The sequence below is a fragment of the Schistocerca americana genome, chromosome 7 (genome assembly GCF_021461395.2).
Source record: "Schistocerca americana isolate TAMUIC-IGC-003095 chromosome 7, iqSchAmer2.1, whole genome shotgun sequence".
NCBI classification, from domain to species: Eukaryota; Metazoa; Arthropoda; class Insecta; order Orthoptera; family Acrididae; genus Schistocerca; species Schistocerca americana.
Genome location: NC_060125.1, coordinates 591,806,784 through 591,833,817, shown reverse-complemented (window position 1 = coordinate 591,833,817; position 27,034 = coordinate 591,806,784). Strand labels below are relative to the sequence as shown.

General features: G+C 42.6%; 1 protein-coding gene across 1 annotated transcript; it reads left to right on the top strand.

The window, feature by feature from the left end:
• The first annotated feature begins 1,892 nt into the window (after positions 1 to 1,892).
• LOC124622420 (prostaglandin reductase 1-like) lies at positions 1,893 to 16,045 on the top strand. The gene is made up of 3 exons (XM_047148113.1): positions 1,893 to 2,093; positions 8,071 to 8,421; positions 15,461 to 16,045. The coding sequence occupies exons 1-3, from the start codon at positions 1,893 to 1,895 to the stop codon at positions 15,911 to 15,913; spliced, it is 1,005 nt and encodes a 334-aa protein (XP_047004069.1). The 3' UTR covers positions 15,914 to 16,045.
• Positions 16,046 to 27,034: the final 10,989 nt, after the last annotated feature.

The window sequence follows — 27,034 nt, the reverse complement described above, 5'->3', positions numbered from 1 at the left end:
GTAAATCCCCACTAATTCCTTCCCTTCCCGACAAAAAAATAAATAAATAAAAAATTGAAACGTATGTGAATTCCTAAGGGACCAAACTGCTGAGGTCATCGATCCCTAGACATACACATTGCTTAAACTATCTTACACCACACACACCCATGCGGGAGGACCCGAACCTCCGCGGTAGGGGCCGCGCAATCCGTGACGTGGCGCATCAAACCGCGCGGCCACTCCGCGCTGCTTCCCTTCCCCTCCTATTCACCTGTAGGCCGGAAAGGTTCCGGATGGTAAAACCATGAAAACATTGGTATAGGTTTAAATGTTGAATTTGGCGAGAGTACGAGGTGCATTCAAGTTCTAAGGCCTCCGATTTTTTTTCTCCGGACTGGAAAGAGATAGAAACATGCGCATTGTTTTAAAATGAGGCCGCGTTCATTGTCAATATGTCCCAGAGATGGCAGCACCGTATGGCAGATGGAATTTTACCGCCAGTGGCGAGAATGAGAATTGTTTTAAATACTTAAAATGGCGGCGTTTTCCTTACTTGAACAGCGTGCAATCATTCGTTTTCTGAATTTGCGTGGTGTGAAACCAATTGAAATTCATCGACAGATGAAGGAGACATGTGGTGATGGAGTTATGGATGTGTCGAAAGTGCGTTCGTGAGTGCGACAGTTTAATGAAGGCAGAACATCGTGTGACAACAAACTGAAACAACCTCGGGCTTGCACAAGCCGGTCTGATGACATGATCGCGAAAGTGGACAGAATTGTTTTGGGGGATCGCCGAATGACTGTTGATCAGATCGCCTCCAGAGTTGGCATTTCTGTGGGTTCTGTACACACAATACTGCATGACGACCTGAAAATGCGAAAAGTGTCATCCAGGTGGGTGCCACGAATGCTGACGGACGACCACACGGCTGCCCGTGTGGCATGTTGCCAAGCAATGTTGACGCGCAACGACAAGCACGAATGAGACTTTCTTTTCGTCGGTAGTGACAATGGATGAGACGTGGATGCCATTTTTCAATCCAGAAACAAAGCGCCAGTCAGCTCAATGGAAGCACACAGATTCACCGCCACCAAAAAAATTTCGGGTAACCGCCAGTGCTGAAAAAATGATGGTGTCCATGTTCTGGGACAGCGAGGGCATAATCCTTACCCATTGCGTTCCAAAGGGCACTACGGTAATAGGTGCATCCTACGAAAATGTTTTGAAGAACAAATTCCTTCCTGCACTGCAACAAAAACGTCCGGGAAGGGCTGCGCGTGTGCTGTTTCACCGAGACAACGCACCCGCACATCGAGCTAACGTTACGCAACAGTTTCTTCGTGATAACAACTTTGAAGTGATGTCTCATGCTCCCTACTCACCTGACCTGGCTCCTAGTGACTTTTGGCTTTTTCCAACAATGAAAGACACTCTCCGTGGCCGCACATTCACCAGCCGTGCTGCCATTGCCTCAGCGATTTTCCAGTGGTCAAAACAGGCTCCTAAAGAAGCCTTCGCCGCTGCCATGAAATCATGGCGTCAGCGTTGTGAAAAATATGTACGTCTGTAGGGCGATTACGTCGAGAAGTAACGCCAGTTTCATCGATTTCCGGTGAATAGTTAATTAGAAAACAAATCGGAGGCCTTAGAACTTGAATGCACCTCGTACATTTGTAGAGAGAACTAGCTATTAATTTACACAACAAACGGATGTGAAATTGCAAGACAGTGGTGGAATTTGCATCTCATCGCCTCTCAGACCCACAGTGATTCAGCACCGTGAGTCTGACGACCTTCCATCTGGGACCCAATACAGATAGCGATGACAACGCGCCACGGTCTCGCGGCGCGGCCGCGTTATATAAGCGGCGTGCAGCGACCGCGCTTGCAGTAGGACACCGGCAGCCATGGTGAAGGCGCGCCAGATCGTGATCGCCCGCGTGTTCCAGGGAGAGCCGCGGCTCCAAGATTTCCGCATCGAGGAGGAGGACCTGCCGGCCCTCCGCGATGGCCAGATACTCGCCGAGGCAGTCTACATCAGCGTCGATCCCTACCAGAGGGCGTACAAGAACATGCACCACGTCGGCAACACCATGATCGGCTCGCAGGTGAAGTTTCTTTCATATGCCTACGTTGCTAACCAATTCTAATTAACTCGCACTAATTACTGTCCTGACAGAAGAACACCATTGCGAATGACAAAATTATTACAGGTACGCCATATTGAAGAACACAAGTCCACACACACACCCTCACAAATAACATCACTGACTTTCCATTGGCACCCCCTGTTTCTGTTCACCACTGATGCAAAAATAAAATAAAAACAATTTGCTCTGCTGAAGTCAATGAATCAATTTACTTTTGGGTAATGACAGATGATAAAACTTTGCAAAAAATGTCGTACATGAACGAGTTCAATTTTTTGAAAGATAAAAGCCTTTTCAGGCGTTTTGACAGACACTCTTATTTCACTTTTATCTTTTTTTTTTATTACTTGATTTAAGTTTGGAAATTTGTGGTAAGTTCCTATGCGACCAAATTTCTGAGGCCATCGGTCCCTAGGCTTACAAACTACTTAATCTAACTTAAACTAACCTACGCTAAGGACAAACACAAACACCCATGCCCGAGGAAGGACTCGAACCTCCGACGGGGGCAGCGGCGCGAACCGTGGCAAGACGCCCCTGACCACGCGGCAGATTTAAGTTGCTTACAGACGATGTTGAATGAGAATAATATTATCACATGCTTATTTCTAATATGTAACAAAGCTGAAGTAATCAGATAGATACTGAAACTGCTTTGTGAGTTGGTATTAATCTCAAATGATAACATTATGAATAATTAGTTTGTTGGTGTACGCCTTTTTTTATTTACTTGATCATAAAATGATAGACATAAATCTATCGTTAACTGAATGCGATTTTTGCCGTGGTCCTTTAGTTACGATCAATTTTATCTTCTCCTTCTTCTGTCCTTCAAGGCTGAGTCGTTTGTGCCTCTTCCGGCTTCACCTTTTACTGCCACCTCTTTCTGGGCCTTCGTACGTCCCTTCTTTCTCTTGGCTGGTACAGCGTGGCCACTCATTCTTTGTTGGTGATGTTAGCATACAGTTTTATTTTGTTCAGTCTTTTCATTAGTGTTATAAATATTTAGTTCGTTCCTAACAACTTCATTTCTTATGTGGTCTTCACTGGGAACAACTCTCACTTCCCTAAAAAAATCTCATTTCTGCTGCTTGTGGTTTGCTTTTATCTCGTTTTTAAGGATCCATGACTCTCTTCCCTACAACAGTACACGATCAATTCATATGTCGTTAAGTAAACCATCAGTCTCACTGTATAAGAAAGTTGCCATTACTGTTTTACTGTAAAAGTCATCTTGTTGTGAACTGCTACTTATCACACACATTAATTCGACATTTGCAGATGTTTATCGTCTATCAGAAATATCCAAATTCCGTGTGTTTAGAAAAATAGGAATAGCCTGACTTGTATTTACGTTATTCTTGATATCGTTGACAACTGGCAAGTGTGTTATACGATCTTTAGTCAACAGTTACTTTATGTAATACCATTCGCTGTGACTAACTGACACTAGTCCAATCACTCCTTGTCCATCGACATATTTCATAAGCTTTATGTAACAAGACATATTTTATTTCTCTGAACCGACATCTTGCATTTTCCTAGAAGGCGTGTTGTCAACAGAATCATATCACTCTTTTGAATACATAGCAGTTGATAAGAGTATAGCAGCCCTTCGGCTCAAGGTTTAGTTTCTTCTAACTTACACTACAGCTTTCACCCGCTTGTACAAACGCAGAAGAGTATTAACTGATGTGGTATCTACGTATAAAAAGCATTGTTAGATCACTAATTCACCTGAAGACGAATAGAACGACAGGTATCAATGGCCTGGGGGGGAGGGGGGGGATATTTTTGGGTTCTGGAGAAATGTAGGATCATACGAGAAAATTTATCTTGGCAGATAGATTCAAAAATGGCAAAACAATATTTATAGCATTTGCATATTTAGAAAAAAAACAATGACAATTTTGACTGGAATACACTCTTTGGAATTAAAAAGTTATCTAAAATAAAATACGGGGAGGGAAATGTATTTAGATTGCACAGTAACCAGACTGCAGCTGCCAAGAAGAATACGAAAAGGAAATCAGTAACTGCCTCTCCATCATATTATTCAGTCAGTACACTGAACAAGCAATGAAGGAAACTCAGGAGAAATTTGGAAAGGAAATTAAAGTTGAAGCAGAACAAATAAAAAACGCTTCAGTTCTCTGACAGCATTGCAGTTCTACCAAACAGTGCAAAAACTTGGAAGGTTATTTGAACAAATGGGTAGTGTCTTCAAAAGAAGTTGTAAGATGAATATTAACAATAGCAAAGCAAAGGTAACGAAGTGTGGTGGAATTAAATCAGGCGATGATGAGGGAATTAGATTATGAAACAAGATACTAGAAGTAATAGATGACTTTTACTATTTGGACAGCAAAATAACTTACGATGGCAGAAGTAACGAGAGTATAAAATGCATACTAGCAGTAGCAATGAAATCTTTTCTATAAATAAGAAATAGGGAGTGGAAACAGTTGTCGGGTGTGAGGTCGAATGTCGTTGTGAATTTCGACAATATTTCATCAAACGCAACCGAATGACACCTTCAGGTGCGACTAATACATTGCTGAGTAATGAATGTTATGACTGTCATAACTCAGCAGTGAGTTCGACGCACCTGCAGATGTCAATCAGCTGCGTCAGTGATACATTATGGGTATTTCACCACGACAATCGACCTCTCTTCCGACAACCTTAACTAGTAATCCGTCGGGTAAGCCTCAAGCAACGCAAGAAAAAGGGTGATATCGAGTACAAATTTAAAAGTCTGAATGTCTTAGACGATAGTATTTGCTGGATTGTAGTAGCCTTATCTGTAATCGATTCGTGTAGAATAAACAGAGTAGACATGAACGGAATAGAAGCTTTTGTGTCCGATGTTACGGAGAATGCTTAACATTAGATGAGTAGACTGGATAACTGATGAAGAGAAACTGAATCGTGTTGAGCAGAAAAAAGTGCATGAGCACAACTTAACTGTAAGATTGGAACATGAGGCATCAAGCAATAGTCAGTTTGGTAATTCGGAGAAGTGTGGGGCTACAAATAGTAGAGGGCGGCCAGTGTTCGGCTATGGAGTTTCATACGGACAAAGCTTGCATTAGGTATGCAGAGATGATGAGACTTAATCAGAAGGTCTAGCAGATACAGACGCATCAAATCAGTCTTTGGAATGAAGACCACGAAACAGCATATCATTAAATATTACCGTGTTGGCAGACTATATTTTACCATACACTACAGCGTGACGTTAATATTACGAATGTAAATCGATGGAAAGTACTGTGTGATAACTATTGAACTGTATGAAATGAAATCGTCATTACTTCTGAACGGTTTGCGTTAGCACGTTCAAACTGTACGGTTGGCCGCAGGGCACGGTGGGAATTGGTACTCAGATGCATGGTTTGGTTTATCGAAGAAGCCCACTTTCATTTGGATGGGTTCGTCAATAAGGAAAATTGGCGCATTGGGGGAACTGAGAATCCACAATGCGCGATCGAGAAGTCTCTTCACCCTCAACAGGTGACTGTGTGGCGTGCAATGTCCAGCCATGGAATAATCTGTGCGATATTCCTTGATGGCAAGGTGACTACCGAACAGTACGTGAAGGCTTTGGAGATGATTTCGTCCCCATTACCCAACGTGACCCTGATTTAGACAAGATGTGGGTCATGCAAGACAGAGCTCGATCCCATCGAAGAAGGAGAGTGTTTGACGTCCTCAAGGAGCAGTTTGGGGACCGCATTCTGGCTTTGGGGTTTCTAGTGACCACTGGCATGAGCCTCGATTGGCCGCCATATTCTCCGGATATGAATACATGCGATTCCTTTTTGTGGGGATATATTAAAGACAAGGTGTATAGCAATAACCCCAAAGCTATTGCTGAGCTCAAAACAGCTATTCCAGAGGCCGTCGACAAGATCAATGTTCCGACACTTCAGCAGGTCATGCAGAATTTCGCTATTCGTCTGTGCCACATCAACGCCAATGAAGGCAGTCTTATCGAACGTGTCATAACCTATATCCGAATATATGTAGTACCGTTTAAATGTTGAATAAGGTGTGTGCACGCTGTAGTTTGTAACTAATTTACGTTTTTTTCATATAGTTCAATAATTCTCACGCTGCAATTCCTTTCTGTTATGCAGTCTGCAGTAGATCTTTCTCGAGCGCTTTGTAGAGAACTTGGGTGGCAAGAAATCAACAAGTGATTGAAAACTCTGAAGAAACTTTCAAACGCCAAGATCGCTAGTAAAGCTGATACAATGTCCGGAACATATAAAATGATCAATAAGTCATGGCTAAGACAGTAACAAATTATCAGTATTTGGCTGTGATTTCAGTTACATTCAGACTGCATGCCACCTGTTTTATAGCATCCACACTATCATGAAACTCGCAGGTTATTATATAAGTCACAAGTAACAACTAAAAGCAAGGTTATTCTACTAAAAGAGGCATTATAACTTTCAACGTCATACGCCATCTGTTGACCGACGTTCGTACTTCGTTCTGAGAGTCTTGTGTCTCAGGCTATCGATGTATAAACTGTCTATGGTCGAAGAAGTGGTCCACGTATTCTAAACACAAACTCGAACTGTAGTGTATGGCAAATTGTGTTATTCTCAACATCCACCATTAATATATTCACACTTGTTTCAATACTAAAAAATTTAAAGCCTGAGGAAGAATACATTTAATCCATACTTACTATAGACTGTTTGGTTGGGGCAAAATTTTCTCTGTGCACAGTCGTGTCAAGTTCTCAAGTAACTTTTGTTTATCATGTAGTAAAAGTTATGTAGTAGTCCTGTCCATTATCTGAGAAACGTTTTCTGACTTTACCTTGCAGTTTTAGATTTTGTGATGAAAAGTGCGATAAACGTAGAAAATTGGGTGAACGTAAACATCAGGCTACGCTGCAGGTCAATCTTTTACCACAACTTTTATTTGCCATTTTCATTCGTTAGCTCCGCCAATTCACAAGCAAACTATCGCCTTCCAACCTAATCCAGACATCGGGCTACGCTAGAGATTAGTCTGTCTCAGTCTGTCATTACAACCAAGATTTTGTGGAGTTCTAATATCACACTCTAACCTGTCAGCAACAACTGAGGATGAATGGTTCTAAATACGAGTATTAACAATATCACATCACCTAACATTTTGTCTCGTCGGTTATCGAAAACGCTAACGTTAGGTCTAAACAAATAATCGCCTTTACAAGCGAGAACATATGGCTTCCGTCACGTTGTTACAATCTACCTGGCAAGGTATACCAGTTAGCAACGCACTTGTCAGTGACTGTTAGTCCTTACAAGTTACTAATCACAATGTAATAGGTGAGACGACAGCAGCAGGAATATTTTAATGTTGGTGGATTGTGGAGGGATGTGTTTTGGTCTTCAGTCCTGAGACTGGTTTGATGCAGCTCACCATGCTACTCTATCCTGTGCAAGCTTCTTCATCTCCCAGTACCTACTGCAACCTACATCCTCCTGAATCTGCTTAGTGTATTCATCTCTTGGTGTCACTCTACGATTTTTACCCTCCACGCTACCCTCCAATACTAAATTGGTGATCCGTTGATGCCTCAGAACATGTCCTACCAACCGATCACTTCTTCTGGTCAAGTTGTGGCACAAACTCCTCTTCTCCCCAATTCTATTCAATACCTCCTCATTAGTTACGTGATCTACCCATCTAATCTTCAGCATTCTTCTGTAGCACCACATTTTGAAATCTTCCATTCTCTTCTTGTCTAAACTATTTATCGTCCACGTTTCACTTCCATTGTGGAGGGATACAGGTTGTGAATTCGCAAAACCGTAACAAAACACTACTAAAAATACCAGTTATTGCAATTAACAGAAATCACTGTTGCCAGGAAGTCACAGTTTACGCTGTCTCTAAAGGTATGTGTGCTAATCTCTGCCCACAGGTGGCCCGCATCGTGGAGAGCCGTGCTGCGGACTTCCCAGTGGGGCGGTACGTGGTCGGCTACTGGGGGTGGCGCGACCGCACCGTGGCCGACGTGGGGCCCGACGCTCCCTACTTCATGTCGCCGGTCATGCTGGTGCCAGACCTGGGGGAGCTGCCCCTCTCCCTCTCTCTGGGGGTGCTGGGCATGCCCGGAATCACGGCCTACTTTGGACTGCTGGAGATCTGCAAGCCTAAGGAGGGAGAGGTCGCCGTAGTCAGTGGGGCAGCAGGTGCTGTGGGGTCCATAGTCGGGCAGATAGCGCGCCTCAAGGGGTGCAAAGTAATTGGTTTCGCGGGATCAGACGCTAAGGTAAGACACCGCTTCTATTTGGGATTCCTGCACATATGACGCTGTGGTGTGCGTTCTGTAAGACCTTCAGTACACACACCATCAGATTATTTGAGATGTCGCTCTAACGAAGTAGTTGAGTGTCAGCAATATGTCTCGTGGCCTTATCGTGGCGTGTTTATCTTCTGCCGTTAGGTCGGACGATAGAAATGCCACTTGCACGCTTAGAGTAGCAGATTGACGGTGACCAACCTAAAACAGAACTTGATTAATTTTCACACACATTTATTAAAATAGTAACAAACATAAAAATTACTTAACGTGGTTCTGGATGCTATTTACAATTGACAATCTGAAGTTCCTTTCGTATTGGTACGTTAGTCTTATTCTCACATATATCTCTGATACTTGACAAAAGTGTGTATACATTTATCTTCATGGCTATGTACAGGAATATGGTAATCTTATTAGGCACAGACTGAAACTTGACTATAGACTGGCACAGACAAATGTAGACTGGTACAGACTAATGCAGACTGGTACAGATTAGTGCAGACAAATGCAGACTGACTAATCGGAGGTCTGTACACTCGTTATAATACCACGCGCATTCGTGTATCACTGCGCGAGTGTGATCTGCGAGGAGAAAAAGTTCTACTTTAGCAGCAATCTCATTGGCTGCGTTACATATTAATACACGGATCTGCGGAAGCAGAATTTGGTCCGTCTCTATGGCAGCGCCATCTCGTGGTGCGGAGATGGACGAGCGCTGCGCCTGCACTGTTGTGCTTAGCGGGGCGCGCTCTCATGGGAAAGTTGTGTATGCGCTGACTACGTGGAACTATGTACACAACAGACGCAGGTCAGGTCAGTGCAGCATAATCTCATCAGATCAGTGACACTTGTTCGTAAGTACTGCTGAGTTTTCCTCAAAATCCTTACATTCTTCAGACATAGGAAGGCTGCCCAGAAAGTAATGCATCCCATTTTTATCTCAGCTGAAAACAATGCTACGAATGGGAAACTTTACGTATGCATTATTTGAAGTCTCCTGAGTGAGTGCGCCAAGTATCTTTCACTTCCGACAGATAGCGTAGCAGCAGGACAGTTTCAAAGTGGCGTCTGAGGGTGACACACGTTACAAGCAACGTGCCGCCATTGAATTTCTCAGTGTAGAGGAGAAACAGTGGGGAATACTCACAAACATTTGTGCAAAGTCTATGCAGCATCTGCTGTCGACAGGAGTACAGTTAGTAGCTGGGCACGGAGGGTGAGGTCATCAGAAGGTGGTTCAGTGGAGCTCGACAATTTGCAGCGGTCGGGGAGACCATCCACGGCTGTCACACCTGACATGTTGCAGCGAGCTGATGTTGTCATTCACGAGGACAAATGGACAAATGGTTCAAATGGCTCTGACCACTATGGGACTCAACATCTGAGGTCATCAGTCCCCTAGAACCTAGAACTACTTAAACCTAACTAACCTAAGGACACCACACACATCCATGCCCGAGGCAGGATTCGAACCTGCGACCGTAGCAGTCGCGTGGTTCCAGACTGAAGCGCATTTTTGGATATTCAAAAGCGTGTGCAAGATGGGTCATGCGATGTCTAACGGTGGATCACAAATCGCACGGAAAAAAACATTTTGTCTTGATTTGCTGCAACGTTTTGAAGCTGAGGGGGAGGCCTTCTTGTCCCAGATTGTGACAGGTGATGAAACCTGGGTTCACCATCTTGAGCCCAAAACAAAACGACAGTCGATGGAATTGCGCCGTTCTCTTTCCCCGCAGAAGAAAAAATTCGAAGCACCTGCTTCCGCCAGTAAGATCATGATCATCGTGTTCTGGGGCTGTTAAGGTGTGATTCTCATTGATATGATACCAAGAGGCGGTACCATTAATTCAGGAGCATATGTCAACACATTAACAAAACTGAAGACGCGCTTCCGGCGACTTAGGCGCCACAACAATCCAGCAAATGTTTTGCTGCAACACGATAACGCTCGGCCCCACACAAGTATGAGGACTGCTGAACGCATCGCAGAACAGGGTTGGACAGTGATACTCCATCAACCCTACAGCCCTGACCTACCCCCTCGGGCTTAACACTTGCTTGGGCCAATAAAAGATGCCATTCGTGGAAGACACTTTGAGGACAATGAGGAGGTGATTCACACAGGGAAGCACTGGCTCCGTCACCAGGACAAGGACTGGTACCGACAGGACGTTTTGCGCTGGAGGAAGACCATAGAACGGGATGGAGATTACGTGAAAAAATAGGGTATGTAGACAAAACACCATTCTTTCGTGCGTGTAATTCTCATTATGTCCAATAAAGAATTATTGAAGAAAAAAAATGCGGTGCATTAATGTCTGGCAACCCTCACACAAAGTGTAAATAAAGACATATGCATTACCTGCTCAAAAATATTCGGACACCTCTATGTAATGGGAAATTGACGACTAATTGTCGCTAGAGGCAGACGTGCCAGTATGAAAGGAAGTGGGGAGAGAAGCAGCGACATCAGGATTTATCAGTCGCGAGAGCTCTGTTACTTCGAATTTGAAGTCGAAAAGCGATGGAACAGCCACAGTAAACCGAGACCAGGCAGGGCTCACACACTGAGAGACAGGTACCATCGAATATTGCGGAATGTGGTTATAAAAATCGCGTGAAATCAGCGATAGATTTCACTCGTCAGTTCCAAAGTGCTACCAGCAGTACGACCAGCACATTGGTTGTGCACAGGGAGTTAACAAACATGGAGTACAGTGATCGTGCAGCTGCTTATAGGCCACACGTTTCTGCAGTCAGTACAAAGCGACGCTTGGAGAGCTGTAAACAACAACATCACTGGATAGTGGATGAAACTGATGATTTGGAGTAATGAATCACACTATACCTTGTGACAATTCCGTGGGAAGTTTCCGGTTTGCTGGATGCCTGGAGAACGTTTCTGTGAGCAGTAAAATGCGGAGGAAGTGATTTTATGCTACTGGGGTGTTTGTCATGGTTATGGAGTGGTCCCCTTATTGGGTTTAAGAAAACACTAAATGCGGAAGGATACGAACACATTCTGCAATATTGCATACTGTGTACAGTAAAGGTACAGTTTGGAGACGATGAATGTTGTATCAGCGTGACACTACACTCTGCCACAAAGCAGCGTCCGTGAGCCCATGGTTTGTGTACGATAACGTTCTTAAAATTGACTAGTCTACCCAGAGCCCCTATCTGAACTTAGTGAATCACCGTTAGGACGTCGACTTCACACCAGATCCCAGTGTCCAACTTCACTATCTTCTTTCGTTACTAGGAGGACTTGTGGCAAAAACTGGGGCCTAAGCCCCAGGGGTATGCACTGGATATGCACCACAGTGGTTAGACCTAGGATTTCCTAGGGGGCCATAGTGTGGTGAAAGAAGGTAGAACAGCGGGTTTCTGCTAAAGAGCTTGCTAATGTGCAGAGATTGGCCTGTTTTGCCATAACGGGCGGAAATAGCAGCACACCAACCGCTGGAATGGAAGCCATGCTGGATGTGCCTCCACTTCACCTTTGGGTTAAGATGGAGGCAGTAGCTGGGGCATATAGACTTAAGACTGGCCAAAACTGGGTCTCATTCGGATATCCAGAATCACACACTAACATACTGAGAGTGAGGTAAATATAGGTATGGCCGGGGAAATGCCCGCCGACTATATAATAGCTCCGAACTGCTTCGACGAGCCTTACAACATAATAATTGAAAGTAGGGAGCAGTGGAAGAAAACAGTTCGACACCGTACGGGGGACATCGTTTGGTTCACCAATGGGTCGAAAACAGATCAAGGCGTCGGGGCAGGGTTGTAAGGGGTTCAACCAAGACTGGAGAGCAGCATCTCTCTAGGGAAACTGGCCTCTGTATTCCAAGCCGAAATTACTGCAGTCATGGCATGTGAGGAGGAGAATATGCGTAGGTGCTACAATGACCATAGCATCTACATCTATTCAGACAGCCAGGCAGCCCTGAAATCATTGGCAGCTCCTGCAACAAGATCTAAGATTGTTGCAGATTGCCACAGGGCTTTGGTGGAGCTAGGGGGAAGCAACAGAGTGTACCTAGTGTGGGGTCCCTGGCCACTCAGGGATCTGTGGCAATGAACAAGCCGATAGATTGGCTAGGATGGGGGCAACAACTCCATTTATTGTACTGGAACCTGTATTGAAAATCACCAAGGCTATGGTCAAATTAGAACTACTGAAGTGGCATAGGAAACAGCACATAGGATATTGGACCAAGGTCCATAAACAAAAACATGGTAAGGTAATGATGCCCAAGCCATGTTTTAAAAGAAGTTCTGTAATCCTGGGATTGAACAGGAAAGAGATCAAACTCATGACTGGACTGATGACCGGCCATGGGAACCTCAAAAAACACCTACACACAATGAGTATAATGGAAGAGGACCCTAAATGTAGGATCTGTGATGAGGGTGAAGAAACTGCATCACACCTAATCTTTGAATGCATGGCATTAGAGAGTAAAAGATACAGAATCTTCGGGACAACTAGACCTGAAGAAATTGTGTCTAGCAAAAAACTGGTAGAGGGACTCTTTGCACTATTTAAGGGCACTGGTTGGCTTTACTAGATAGACAGGGAGCGGTACCGCACGATAAACCTAGTTTCGGTCCGGGCTGTGGCGGGTTAGACCTAAGCTGTTTTAGCTCTCCTGTTAAAATCAATCAATCAATCTTCTTTCGTTTCGGTTCTTGAGGAAGAATGGGATGGCGTTTCTTCACAAACACACACCTCACTAAAAGTGTCCCTAGGAGGTTTCAAGCTGTCATAAAGGCGGAGGGTGGACACCTCCAATATTAATGTCCATTAATAGGTATCTGGATGCTTTTGATCAGATGTTTAAGGTCGCACCTCCATTCAACGAGATTATGTTGGCTATTTTCAAAAAATTGTATGATGTGTCACTCGTACAAAAGCATATTGTTTGGTTGGCCGGTATAAAGAGAGCTTGAGAGATGAAGTGTCGTATTTGTATTACTATCGGTGAATATACATATGAAAAATAAGAAAAAGAGAATGAAACTGGGCATGCGTTCACAGCCTCCACTCTTCTCTGGAGACGTCTCAAGGATAGATGTTGATGAGCAGTACTCACGTGTCTTCACTCCGTACTGTACTGATGAACCATAAACCGTTTGCACTCAGTCTCTAAAGCACAACAGCTAATTTTAAAGCTCGAAATCTCATTCTTCACGAATATTCTAACCACTTACTATCTGGTCGAGTCTTGGCGCATTATCATTGTTTCAAGGCCACAGTGTAACACTGACCCGCTAAGGACAGTAGAAAAAAATGACTAGTTATGTTTCATTAACGATAATTACGTAAGTAAATTCAGAAAAATTACACTCTGTGGTTGTTTCAAAACCCCGACAGACAGTTCATTGTACGTACTCATCGCAGGCTTGACTTATGTCACAGTACTCGCACTTCTGCTGTGTCTGTGTGTTCTTGCACTGCAAACGTCTACTGTAAACGGGAGATCTTATGTTTATTACTGCCTTTCTTTGAAATTAAAATATCGACAAAAATATACAAAATAGAAATGTAATACAGAACGGGGAAGCATGCAGCGACGCAATATTTTTTCCGCATTAATCATCTGATCTCATCGCCACCTATACGAAATTTTTGGGGGTAATATAAACAAAAGTGGTTAGTTACAAGGATGTACCGGAATCTGTTGTTAGCTATTGAATAGAGGGTCGAGTAACAAATCCAGAAGTTGTCATCTTGAGGTTGAAGCTCTTCTGTCTGTGTTCGTTTACAAACAAATAATACATGTATACAGAGCTCTCTATAATGGAAGTGTGTTCCCCGCCCTCAAAGAACTATCGGACAACACCGACCTATAAGCTCCCCCTCCCCCCCCCCCCTTTCCCTTACACACACATCTTTTTAAAGAAAATACTTAGAAATAAATGAAAATAAAATAAATAATTAGATAAAAAAGTAAGTAAATAAATAAAACACACACCCATTCACACACACAAAAACACACACACACACACACACACACACACACACACATACACACACACACACACACACACACATGCATGCACACACACAAATCTTCCAAATAGAACTAGTTAATGTTAGGTAGACCATAACATCCCAGGCGTAAAATTTCGAAGTAAATAACTTTTCCACATTAAGATCTATATGGTGGCAAAAGACAAGCCGCAAAAGAAAACAAGTGCAATAAAAAAAACAAAAACATAAAAACCCAGGAAAACCACTGCATATAAACAATACTTTGTGTTTCAAATTTGTAAATACTGTCTTCAAAACCCAAATTTATATGTTTACAAGTACATAGTAAAGAGCAATTTTTCCTGTTTAATAGAAATAAAATAAAGGCCCACTGATGATTCTCAATATTCAGCAAAACATATGTGGTAAACAGAAGAAAAGGTAAAACTGGGTGTTTATGAAGGTGGACCCCCTCCAAAAACTAATCTATTCAGAAGTTAATAAAGGAAGAATGTAGTTGAAATAATAAGACACTAAACAACGCAGTTTTACCATTCCAGTAAAAATGAAAAGCGAGGCAAAAACTATTGTATCATAAACATATGCCACCATAATCAGATATCTATTAAAGCTGCAGAGGAGAATTGCTAATTATGACCTATTTGTAGCAAAAATTGTGACGTTCATCTGGAATGATTTGGGAAAACGAGTGAAAATCCGAATCAGGAGCCGGCCGAAGTGGCCGTGCGGTTAAAGGCGCTGCAGTCTGGAACCGCAAGACCGCTGCGGTCGCAGGTTCGAATCCTGCCTCGGGCATGGATGTTGGTGATGTCCTTAGGTTAGTTAGGATTAACTAGTTCTAAGTTCTAGGGGACTAATGACCTCAGCAGTTGAGTCCCATAGTGCTCAGAGCCAGCCAGCCGAATCAGGAGTGGATGTCATTATAGTAATTAGCTGTAACTTATTTACACAATGTGAAAACGTCCTCTTGTAGCGATATAACTGGCCTCTCTTCCGCAGGTGAAGTGGCTGAAAGAGGAGTTGGGATTCCATCACGCATTTAACTACAAGACGAATGACGTCACAGAGGCGCTGAAGCAGGCGGCACCTGACGGCGTCGACGTGTACTTCGACAACGTGGGCGGCGAGATGAGCAGCGCAATCATCAACAGCATGCGAGAGTACGGTCGCATCTCCGTGTGCGGCGCGATATCTGGATACAACGAGTCTAATCTCCCGAAGGCTACCATCATTCAGCACGCAGCCATATTCAAGCAGCTCCGCATGGAGGGATTCATGTACATCCGATGGCACGACCGCTGGGGAGAGGGCATCGGACAGCTGATGCAGTGGATCAGGGAGGGGAAAATCAAGTACCACGAGACTGTTACCGACGGCTTCCAGAACACTCCCAAAGCCTTTGTTGGCATGCTGCAAGGAGAGAACCTAGGGAAAGCTGTTGTTAAAGTCTGAAGCGTGAAGCATACTTCCGTACTAGATTTGGGTGCATGAGCGGGGCCAAAGACAATTTGTTACAGTATTTTGTGCAGTGAATTACAAAAGGTAGCTGGATGACTGGGACAGAATATTCTTTCAGAATTTGTTTGTGCTTTCACTTTTGTAAGCTAAAAAGAAATAAATTTTATAGAAAACCTTTTGTGTGTTGTGTCCATTATTTAACTCCACAGTCAGATTATATGTCCCAGCACGTAGTTGTCGCAAAAACAACATAACTTAAGTGCTACACACCAACAACTATAAGAGCATGAAACGATAGAAAATATTCATGTAGCTGGTTAATGTTTGTGTTCTTAAGTAATAGAACCCAAATATGAAGTCCTCGACAGAGAGTGTTCATCAGAGACAAGGGTACCGTCAGGAGTGCCCCAGGGTAGTGTGATAGGACCGTTATTATTTTCTATACACATAAGTGATGTGGCGGACAGGGTGGGGAGCAATTTACAGTTGTTTGCTGATTATACAGTGTGTAAGGTAAGTTGTCGTGGTCGAAACACTATAGAATGAAACAAGATGACTTACAAAAATTTCTACTTGGTGTGATGAATGGCAGCTAGCTCTGAATGTAGATAAATGTAAGTTAATACGAAGGAGTAGGAAGAACAAACCTGTAATGTTCGGATGCAGCGTTAGCAGTGTCCATCTTGACACTGTGACATCTTTTAAATACCTGGGCGTAACTTGCAAAGCGATATGAAATGGAACGCACATATGAGGATTGTGGTCGGAAAGGATAATGGTCGACTTCAGCTTACTGGGAGAATTATGGTAAAGTGTTAATGCGACCTATTCTTGAGTACTGCTAGCGTGTTTGGGATTCCCACCAGGCCGGATCAAAGTCAGGCCGCTAGATGTGTTACTGGTGGGCTCGAACAACACGCAAGTTCTATGGATGTGCTTTGGGAACTCAAGTCGAAATCCCTGGAGGGAAGGCGACGTTCTTTTCGGGGAACACTATTGAAAAAATTTAGAGAACCGGTATTTGAAGCTGTATGAATGCAGAGTCTCGCGGTGATAACATTGATTAAAATGTTCTCGGGTTTCCAACCGTGTCAATTGCTTAAAACTACACGAGCTTTCGGCCAAGCACTCCTTGGCGATTGTCAAGTGTTATGACTGCCAGTGGGCTGTTGGTGTGCCCTTATATACGTTAGCTGCCGGCTGTGACGTCACTGGTGCCCGTGACATTGCCATATATGGGCATGTTTTGAGTCGGCGTTCGATGTGCCCTCTTCAAGAGCGCGATCGCTGGATCCCACGCAGTGCTGAACTGCAAGCCACCGTCTCTATTCAGGGTGTTTGTGGTAATTTTTATTTCAGTAGCTTCCTTTATTAAACTGTCCGAGAAGCCGTTAGTGCGAGCCACGACAGAGGTATCGCCAAATTTTATGTGGTGACCGTTTTTTAACGCATGCTCAGCTAACGCAGATTTCTCTGGATAGCGTAAGCGATAATACCTCTCATGTTCTTTCCTGCGTTGTTCCACAGTGCGCACTGTTTGTCCGATGTACTTCTGGCCACACTCACAAGGTATTCCGTAGACTCCAGGTGTTCTGAGACCTACAGCGCCTTTAACTGGTCTCAGTAATTGGCTGATTTTCGTTGGAGGCCTGAAGATTGATTTGATCTTGTGTCTTTTCGTCATGCCAGCTTTGCATTATTACGAGAAAGGATTCACAACACAAGGCAACAGCTGGATGCAAATGGACGTCCTATTATGGCCTTGCACCTGCAGTTATCAAAAACACTCACAGCTTTGGACTGGAAATGGGCCGACGCTGCTACGGTATCTCAACAGACGTCAGCACAGTAAAGAACTACAGAGAAGCAGAAAGGAAAGTTCGGCCGCCTTTCGCAACAACAACATGGTGCGGACCACAGATCTTCAGAACGCACCGTCATCAACTTGACGGCGAGAGATATAGACGCGGGTGCAATGTCGGCACTTAAGAAAGGACTTAATTTCGCACCTTCCCCGAGGGACATTCCTGTCTGTGAAGTAATAAGCGGTGTTGAACAGGCAGTCCACAATCTCCTACATGAAACAGCGGACGAAATACGGCGAGAACCCAGCTTTATACTGACAAAGGCGAAGTTACGAGCATCCAACATGACCAGGGCTGAGCGCAACGGCCTTCGAGCACTACGTAATGATGAAAGCATTGTGGTACTTCCCGCTGACAGGGGCAATGCCGCCGTAACTATGGAGTTCGAGGACTATGATACGAAGATATGTGCGCTACTGAACGACGATACTTATCGGAAGCTCCCTACAGAGAACTACAGATATAAATGAAATATTGAAATTGTTCAACCAATTTAGTAGAAAAGTCTTAAAACTACAGCGAAACCTGTATAATTGGGGCCAGTCCTAGTCCGAATTATAGAAAATCGGGATCACATAAATGTTTTCTAAAATAGTTATCTGCAGCTGTAATAATGAATCTAACAAACCGTGGACGTAGTAGTTAAGTTGAAATGTAACATTATGCGTCTTTCCCATTCTTCTGAATGTTAACGATATCATCAGCAAACAGATGAACATTTGTAATCTTAATTCCTTTGTTTATATTACATTTTCATTTACAAAGAGTGAAGTCACTGTAAATAACAGAATGAATAGCAGAGTGCCACGTCCTTTTCTTTCTCCTTCGTTAATAACTATTTCTTCTAATAAATTCCTACCTATGTTTGTTACAAAGCGTGTATTTTTAGTCTGTAATATTTGTCTTGTGGTCATTAACTATCGTTGAGTATAGCTAGTAGCCAGAGTTCAGAAGATATGTAATGATATCACAAAAATGTGCGACTGGATTAAATGCGTTGAAGTTTGCAATGCAAATTCAAACATTTAACAAACTTGATGAATACACTACCGCATTTTAATTCCTTTTTAAGCGATCAAAGAGATAGAATTTAGCGTAACTCATTATGTAAGCTTGAGAAAGCAAACTGAGCAGGTTTCTAAATTGTTGTGTCCCTGTACGCAACACAGATACGTATGTTAATCGTTGTCGGCCTGTGAAGATACAGAATTTTTTGCGAAATGTAATTCTGGATTAGTCGCGTAATCATTAGACGTATGAAGTTTCTGTAGCCTGTGGCCCCTCTTTTCTTAAGTTTAAGACTTTTTACGTAGTAAATTATGGAATATTACAGTGTTTTATGTCATTAACATTTCATACGAAAGAAAGTATTCTTGATAACCATTTATGAACAAAAGGTGCAGTACGACTGCATTTCAGCTTCGTGTAGGATTTCATTGTTATAGCTATATAAAAGTAATCATAATCTCCCACCATGTACAATATTTAAGCGTGAATAGTAAAATTAAAAAAAAACAATTTTTTTATTAGTTAGAACCCTCGTCGCTGTATATAAATGAAAAAAAACAAACGTTTCTACAGCGAATATTATAATAATGTTAATGATGTTTAAAAAATACATGAAACAGTCATTTTAATGCAAAGGACATTTTTATATGGTCAAACATTTGTTTTGTGTTGTATTGTTGTTTGTTTGAGGCACTTCTTGAGCGGGGCACGGCGCTTGGATTTAAGGGGAGCCTCGGAGTAGATGAAGTCACGAGTCATCGGATGTTTAAACATGTTTGCAAAAAGATTGAGTGTGAATTAAATCTCCGCTCAGAATGCAAATCTGTAGACAGTTACGTAATAAATCTTCATGCTCATACGAATTAGTTAGCTATTTCAAGAGTGTAAACAGAAGAACGATTATTAAGTGACACATCAACATTTAAACCTATACCAATGTTTTCATGGTTTTACCATCCAGAACCTTTCCGGCCTACAGGTGAATAGGAGGGGAAGGGAAGCAGCGCGGAGTGGCCGCGCGGTTTGAGGCGCCATGTCACGGATTGCGCAGCCCCTACCGCGGAGGTTCGGGTCCTCCCGCATGGGTGTGTGTGGTGTAAGATAGTTTAAGCAATGTGTATGTCTAGGGACCGATGACCTCAGCAGTTTGGTCCCCAAGGAATTCACATACGTTTCAATTTTTTATTTATTTATTTTTTTGTCGGGAAGGGAAGGAATTAGTGGGGATTTACTATAGATGTTTGCATTACTTCTCTACATAATCACCAGTCAGATTTAAGGATTTATCATATCTCTTCATGAGTTACTTAACTCCCCCTGAATATAATTCTATCACATGACTGTTAACCCAACGAGCACAGAACTATTAGTACCAAATTACTTACAATCCGAGAAACATGCAAGTAGTTGTCCAACAAATGATACATCCTGAAAAGACGGTTACCACGAATTGTTTGGATAGTTTTCCTCATCATTTCGTTGGTCACGGAAAACGGACGATCACTTTTGGAAGCAACTTATTTTTTCAACCTCGTGTTCGTCAATGTGAAGTTTGTAACTATGTGAAAATTTATTTTTAAAGGGAAATTTGAGGATCTCGCTACACGATGCAAGATACACACTATCCCGTACATCAAACAATTGGTCTGTGAGAGGGCAATCCGTTTTCAATGAAGTTTACATACACCATCTCAGTGCAAAACAAAATTACTCATTTAAAAATGTTGGCCCTGAATATTACTAATCTTTATCGTTAGTCTTACAAAAAATCACTGTACCGGTACTGTTATTGTAATTAAACAGCAAATGAACATAAAAATTAACGCATCTGACTTTCTGATAAAACTGCATGAAAATTCACAAGATCTTTTACTGGTGCAAAACTTCTGAAGTGATACTGATATTATTTTCACAAATACACTCTGCCAAACACCGTGCCTTACATTGGAACATGAACTTTGGTGGTACTTAAATTTATTGGCCTACCTGTGGGCACTGAACGCTCATCTGCTCCGCAACTTGTTGCTACCAGGAATAATGATGTGACTGTTAAAAATCAAATTTAATTAATCGTACTTGCTATGTGCAGTGCAAGATAGTATATTACCATTTTTCATAACCGCTTGTCAGTGCACAGTTCGCGATGTGCAATGCGATTGAGGAAGTAAATGAAAATGGTTCAAATGGCTCTGAGCACTATGGGGCTTAACATCTGTGGTCATCAGTCCCCTAGAACTTAGAAGTACTTAAACCTAACTAACCTAAGGACATCACACACATCCATGCCCGAGGCAGGATTCTAACCTGCGACCGTAGCGGTCGCTTGGTTCCAGACTGTAGCGCCTAGAACCGCACGGCCACTCAGGCCCGCTGAGGATGACACGGCAGCCGGTCGGTACTGTTGGGCCTTCTTGGACTGTTAAGGCGGAGTTTCTTTTGTATATGATCGAAAATTCATTTTAGAGGATCGTTAATGTAGCTTGCAATAAATTGTGTATATTACGTTCTCCCCAGTGTTTTTCAGGAGTTCGTATTACTATAATACTTCGTGCAAACGATGTAAGGACAATGCGTTACTTGCACTTTTCCCAGCGGATAGAATAGTTCATCATCTTGCAGGGGAGCGTCTGGGATATTATTATTTCTTCTTATGGTACTGCGGATGATAAACTTTCAACCCTGCTGAAGGGCATATGTAATGTGCGACGCTGACAGCCTATAGGATGAACTGGTACCCTTCGAAAACGTACTCAGTGAAAATGGAGGCACTAACCGTCAAATTTATAGGATTCTACAAGCGAGAACGTCAGACCAACCAAAGAAAAAGCAAGAAGAAAGAGATGGAAAAATCTACGGCTTTTCTGCCGTTTGTGGGAAATGTTTTTACCCAAACTGCCAGAATAATGATAAAGTACATAAAGTACGTGTGATCTTCTTGCCACGGGCCAAGACAGCATCTCTTCTGAGATCTGTGAAAAATTGTCTACTTTCAATAAAAGCGGGCAAAAATAAAATTCGTTGTCGTTGTGGTAAGAGGTACGTAGGACAAACAATACTCATAACGGGAGAGCGGTGCACAGGTCAACAGCGACACACTAGCGTTCTGCAGCGGCTCAACGTTGTACTCGCACTGGCCATTCAGTGGACTACGGGGACGTAGAGGTACAGGCCACAGCCTCATCCTATCGGTACTCAGTATGCTGCGCAAACACGATTAGCAGACAGCCTACTCAACCGAGAGGAGAGTGCCTAGTTCGACAAATCATGGAAACCCTTTATTTCACGTCTGCGCCGCTGGAGGAATATAGTTCTGAGTCTCTACTGCCAGGCATTCCAACAAATGCAGCCCATTTTAACAATCATGCTCACCATTAGTGAGCTCTGTGGATTTGCTGACTCTGCTTTATTTCACTCTTACTAGGGTACCGCGCCAATTCGTCACCACCGATTTCTACCGAATTCGCTGCACATTCAGGGCTAGGCTAGAAATGAAAGTGACAGTAGTGGACGTTCCAGATTGTCACGCGTTTGGAAAAAAACAGAATTTTTAGGCGGGTCGGGCGAGACATGATCCCTTTGTGTTAGCGTAGTTTTCAGGGGGCAGTTAGAGCAGCGGGAAGAGTACAGAACGGCAATCTGACGATCCTGGCATCGATTCCCTGTCCGGTAACTACTTTTTATTTTCAATTTCTACGTTACTTACACCGGAAGCAAATCGAGGTAACGCTCAGTATAGTGTATTTGATGTGATGAAACCCTACGCGCAGGAGAATCAATTTCTTCTATTGAATGACTCGTGGGGAGGGAATCAAACTCACAATTATACGACGAGGATTTGCGAAAAGTAATTCCCCACCCCCCTTCTCCACCAAATGGACTCTGCTAGAGCCACCCTGCGATGTCCAATTTTATCGTCTGCTAAAACATTTGACCAAAGAGCATCAAAACTCCTCTTATCTCCTCCAGAGAAAAAAAAATCACGTTCTGAGCAGACTGCTTCAAAATACATTCCGCTGTACGTCACTAGCTATTCTCAAGAATATTTGGCGAAATGATGCGCTACGTGTGGTTTGCCGACGAACTACGCGATGAGAGACAACCTTTTATGAATGTAAGCCGAGTATCTTTTTATAGCAACTGTAAAAGAACAATGTAACGGCTTTATAAGGATTGCAAGACGCCGAGAAAATTGCTGATTTCCCTGTTTTTACGATGAACGTTAGTCCAGCATGTGTAAATCATCAACTGCAAAAAAAAATAAGTGTCTAATTTTATATACGAAGTTTTCGTGCACGCCTTACAACCCCTTTTGGAAATTAAATTGCAATCCCACACTTTCCTTTGCCCTTTGTTCTATGAAAATATCAACAAATACAATACAGTGAGCATTATTTCGGTTGATGAGTTCTCCTCGTACGACACAAAATTAATCGTAGGTGATTTTAATGCGAAGATAGTGAAGGAAGAAGCATTCCGGCCTACAATTGGGAAAGAAAGTTTGCATAACATTTCGAATGATAATGGCACAAGAGTGGTTAATTTTGCTGTTTCAAAAGACGTGATTGCTGAGAGCACATACATCAGAAGGAAGGACATTCATAAAGCATTTTGGGTCTCTCTGGATGGACACACCCGAAACCAAATTGATCATTTTCTTGTAGATCGGAGTTGGCACACTGGTAAAGAAAATGTTAGGACTTTCAGGGCAGCAGACTGCGATTCTGATCATTTCCTTGTAGGTGCCAAAGTTCACCAACGGCTATCTACAGCAACATCAAGGTGTCACAATGCAGAACTTGTTAGGTTCGACACTGACAAGCTAAATGATGAAAACTTTAGAAGAAGGTACATGATAGAAATTTCAAATAGGTTTGATGCTCTCAGGACACACGAAGATCAAGACGAGGATGTAAATAAACAGTGGATCTCTGTGAGGAATAATATCAAAGAGGCACCGAAGGTCACAATAGGTACAATTAAGAACAGGGGGAAATCGTGGTTTGGTGAGGAATGCAAGAAATTGGTAGAGGAAAGGAGAAAAGCGCGATTAGATTGGAATAGAATGGGAGACAAAAAACGAGAGGACTTCTTGAACATGAGATGGGAAGTTGGTCTTAGGCTACGGGCAAATAAGAGGGATTATTTGAACAATCAAGTTAAAAAAATGGAAACAAACAGTGAAACAAAAAACATTAGGGAACTTTACCTAGACATAAATGGTTATAGGAAGGGGTTCAAGGCTAAGACAACTGCACTTCAAGAGGATGCCGGGGGAATACTGACAGACCCCAGTGCTATATTAAGTAAATGGAACGCGTATTTTGAGCATGTATTAAATGTACACCAGGAAGCAGGAAATGAGCAGGCGTACGAAATACATACAGCAGAGATGCAATCAACAAATTGAGAAACCGTAAAACACCAGGATCAGATTGCATAACTGCAGAACTAGTACAAATGGGGGACAGAAATTGGTGAAAGTAGTTCACAAAGTGATAACTAATGTATGGAACTCAGAGATGATACCTGCAGAGTGGCAGGAGTTGATTCTGATCCCAATTTTTAAGAAGGGCGACAAAACGGATTGTAGTAATTATAGAGGGATTTCGCTACTACTATTATCTTCCAAAATTTTCTGGAATATTCTGCTAAGCAGGCTTACACCACATGCAGATGAAATTGTGGGGGATTACCAAGCTGGCTTTGGGAGGAACAGATCAATTATAGACCAAATATTCACCCTGCGTCAAATTTTTGGAAAAGAAGTGGGAATACAATTAACCATTTCATAATCTTTTCATAGATTTTACAAAAGCATATGATTCAGCATTGCAATCAAAATTGGAACTTGGAATACCAAAGAAATATGTTAGACTTATAGAAGGGAGTTTGAAAAACACAAAAGGTAGAGTACGCGTGGGGAAATTGGAGTCAGAAGAATTTTGTAATAAAGAACGGACTTAAGCAAGGAGATGCCCTGTCTTCGCTACTTTTTAATTTAGTCCTAGAATATATTGTACGAATGGTAGCAGATAATTCAGAGGGTGTGGAGTTAAATGGAAATATTAAGATATTAGGGTATGCAGATGATCTAAACATCATTAGCGATAGGGAAGAATTTGTTACAGCAAATGCGAATGCGTTAATCAAGGCTAGTGAAGATGTAGGTCTAAGGATAAGTGAAGACAAAACTAAATACCTGGTTACTACTAGAATGCCAACAGCAGTAGACCAGGAAATGTTAAGAGTTGGAGACATGCAGTTTGAAAAAGTGAACACATTTAAGTATCTAGCCGTGGCTTCGAGAAATGAGATTGAATCCGAACTGAAGAAGAGGTTACGGACGGGAAATGCGTGCTACTTCTCACTGAATAGATTACTTTCATCACGGATACTGTCTAGGAATTTAAAGATTAGAATATACAAAACTATTATTCTACCAGTTATGTTGTATGGGTGTGAGACTTGGTCTCTCACTGTGCAAAATGAAAAGCCGTTTCGGGTATTTGAAAACAAAATTTTGAGGAAAATTTTCGGAGCAAAAAGGGATGACATTAGCGGAGAGTGACGAAAACTGCGTAACTAAGAGGTTTACGAACTCTATTCAAGCCCTGACATAATCAGTATTATTAAATCACGTAGGCTGCGATGGGCGGGTCACGTAGCTCGAATGGATGAGGGCAGGGCAGCGAGCAGAGTACTGGTAGGGCACTTAGAGGGAAAACGTACTGTGGGGAGACCGAGGCGTAGATGGGAGGACAATGTGAAGGCTGATTTGAGGAGCCTAGGTACTGAAGCGGAATGGAAGGAAATAGCCCAAGACAGGGACAGATGGCGAAAATACGTTGCTGCGGTAACGGACTCTCGAGTGTGTGAGTGAGTGATTGTTTAGGTTTATTTGCAGTGTAAGGAACATAAAAACTAAAAATAAAAATAAGTTCCTACACAGAGAGACGATCCCACGGCCCTCGGCTGACTGTTCAGTACTCTTTTCCGCTGCGCCAACTGCTGCGGAGAAAGTACGATAACATAAACAGCTCGTGTCTCACCCGATCCGCGCCAAAAATGCTACTCTTTTCTAAGCGTTTGGCCATCTGTAGCACCCACATCTGTCACTTCCATTTTTGGCCGAGCCCTGCATGTACCATAAATTTAGACGAAAACGGTGATGACGAAGAGGCACGGTCCCTTTGTGAGACTCATGAAGTTTTATCTATGACTTGACACTCTTGTTGTTAGCATAGTCATCTCAGTCGTACTCGTGATCCTCCTCCACGTGTTAAGTCAAGTGGTTTATATTCTGCCAGCGACTCACCTTGAAGATGGCTATCAGTCATGGCTATCAGCTACGGTTATCAGCCTCGATATCAGACGTGAATTAACACTATTCCGAATACGCTCGAAAGATGGTGGAATAAGATGTACGGATCACTTTACAAACTAACAAATGAGGTAGTAATTACTATTTTATCAGTTTTGCCTATTGATTGTTGTTTTCGAGGCAATTTATACACTGCCAGTCTTCGATATAAAAGCTTGATAAAGCTGGAAAATACCCGGAAGAATATTGTTAACAGAATGTTTTGCAAGCTAAACTTACGATATTCTAAAAAACACGTTTTAATAACATACACATTTATTTAGCTTTTGAGCTATTCGAACACAGTCTCAATGACACTAGGTAACAGATACATCAAAATACATCCAGATATAGTGAAAAGATAATAGTTTACAAACATAAAGCTGTGGGACACAAGTAATTCTACTTTCATATTCCAGTATGAAAATAATAAAAAAAAAGTTTAGCTTTTGGGTCATCGGAACAGCGTGTCAATAACAATAGATACCAGATACCTCAGGGTACATCCAGACATTATTAAAAACAATAGTTATAAATATAAATTATGGGTCACACTAATTTTACTTTCATATTCCAGCATGAAAATCATAAAGAAAACTTTAGTAGCATATACTGGTAGATGTAAAGCTATGGACGTGGGTCGTGAGTCGTGCCTGGATGTCTCAGTGTGAAGCGCATTCGCCGGCAAGACACTTAGGTTCGCCGCGCGGTTTGAGGCGCCATGTCACGGACTGCGCGGCCCCTCCCGCAGGAAGTTCAAGTCCTCCCTCGGGCATGAGTGTGTGTGTTGTTCTTGGCATAAGTTAGTTTAAGTAGTGTGTAAGTCTAGGGACCGATGACCTCAGTAGTTTCGTCTCTTTGGAATATACACATACATTTGAA

Bases quoted from the DNA above. Each gene is read 5' to 3' on its own strand.
- LOC124622420 (XM_047148113.1), top strand. From the start codon at position 1,893: ATGGTGAAGGCGCGCCAGATCGTGATCGCCCGCGTGTTCCAGGGAGAG. The intron at 2,094-8,070 runs GTGAAGTTTCTT...CTCTGCCCACAG, and splicing joins ACACCATGATCGGCTCGCAG to GTGGCCCGCATCGTGGAGAG. The intron at 8,422-15,460 runs GTAAGACACCGC...TCTCTTCCGCAG, and splicing joins TCGCGGGATCAGACGCTAAG to GTGAAGTGGCTGAAAGAGGA.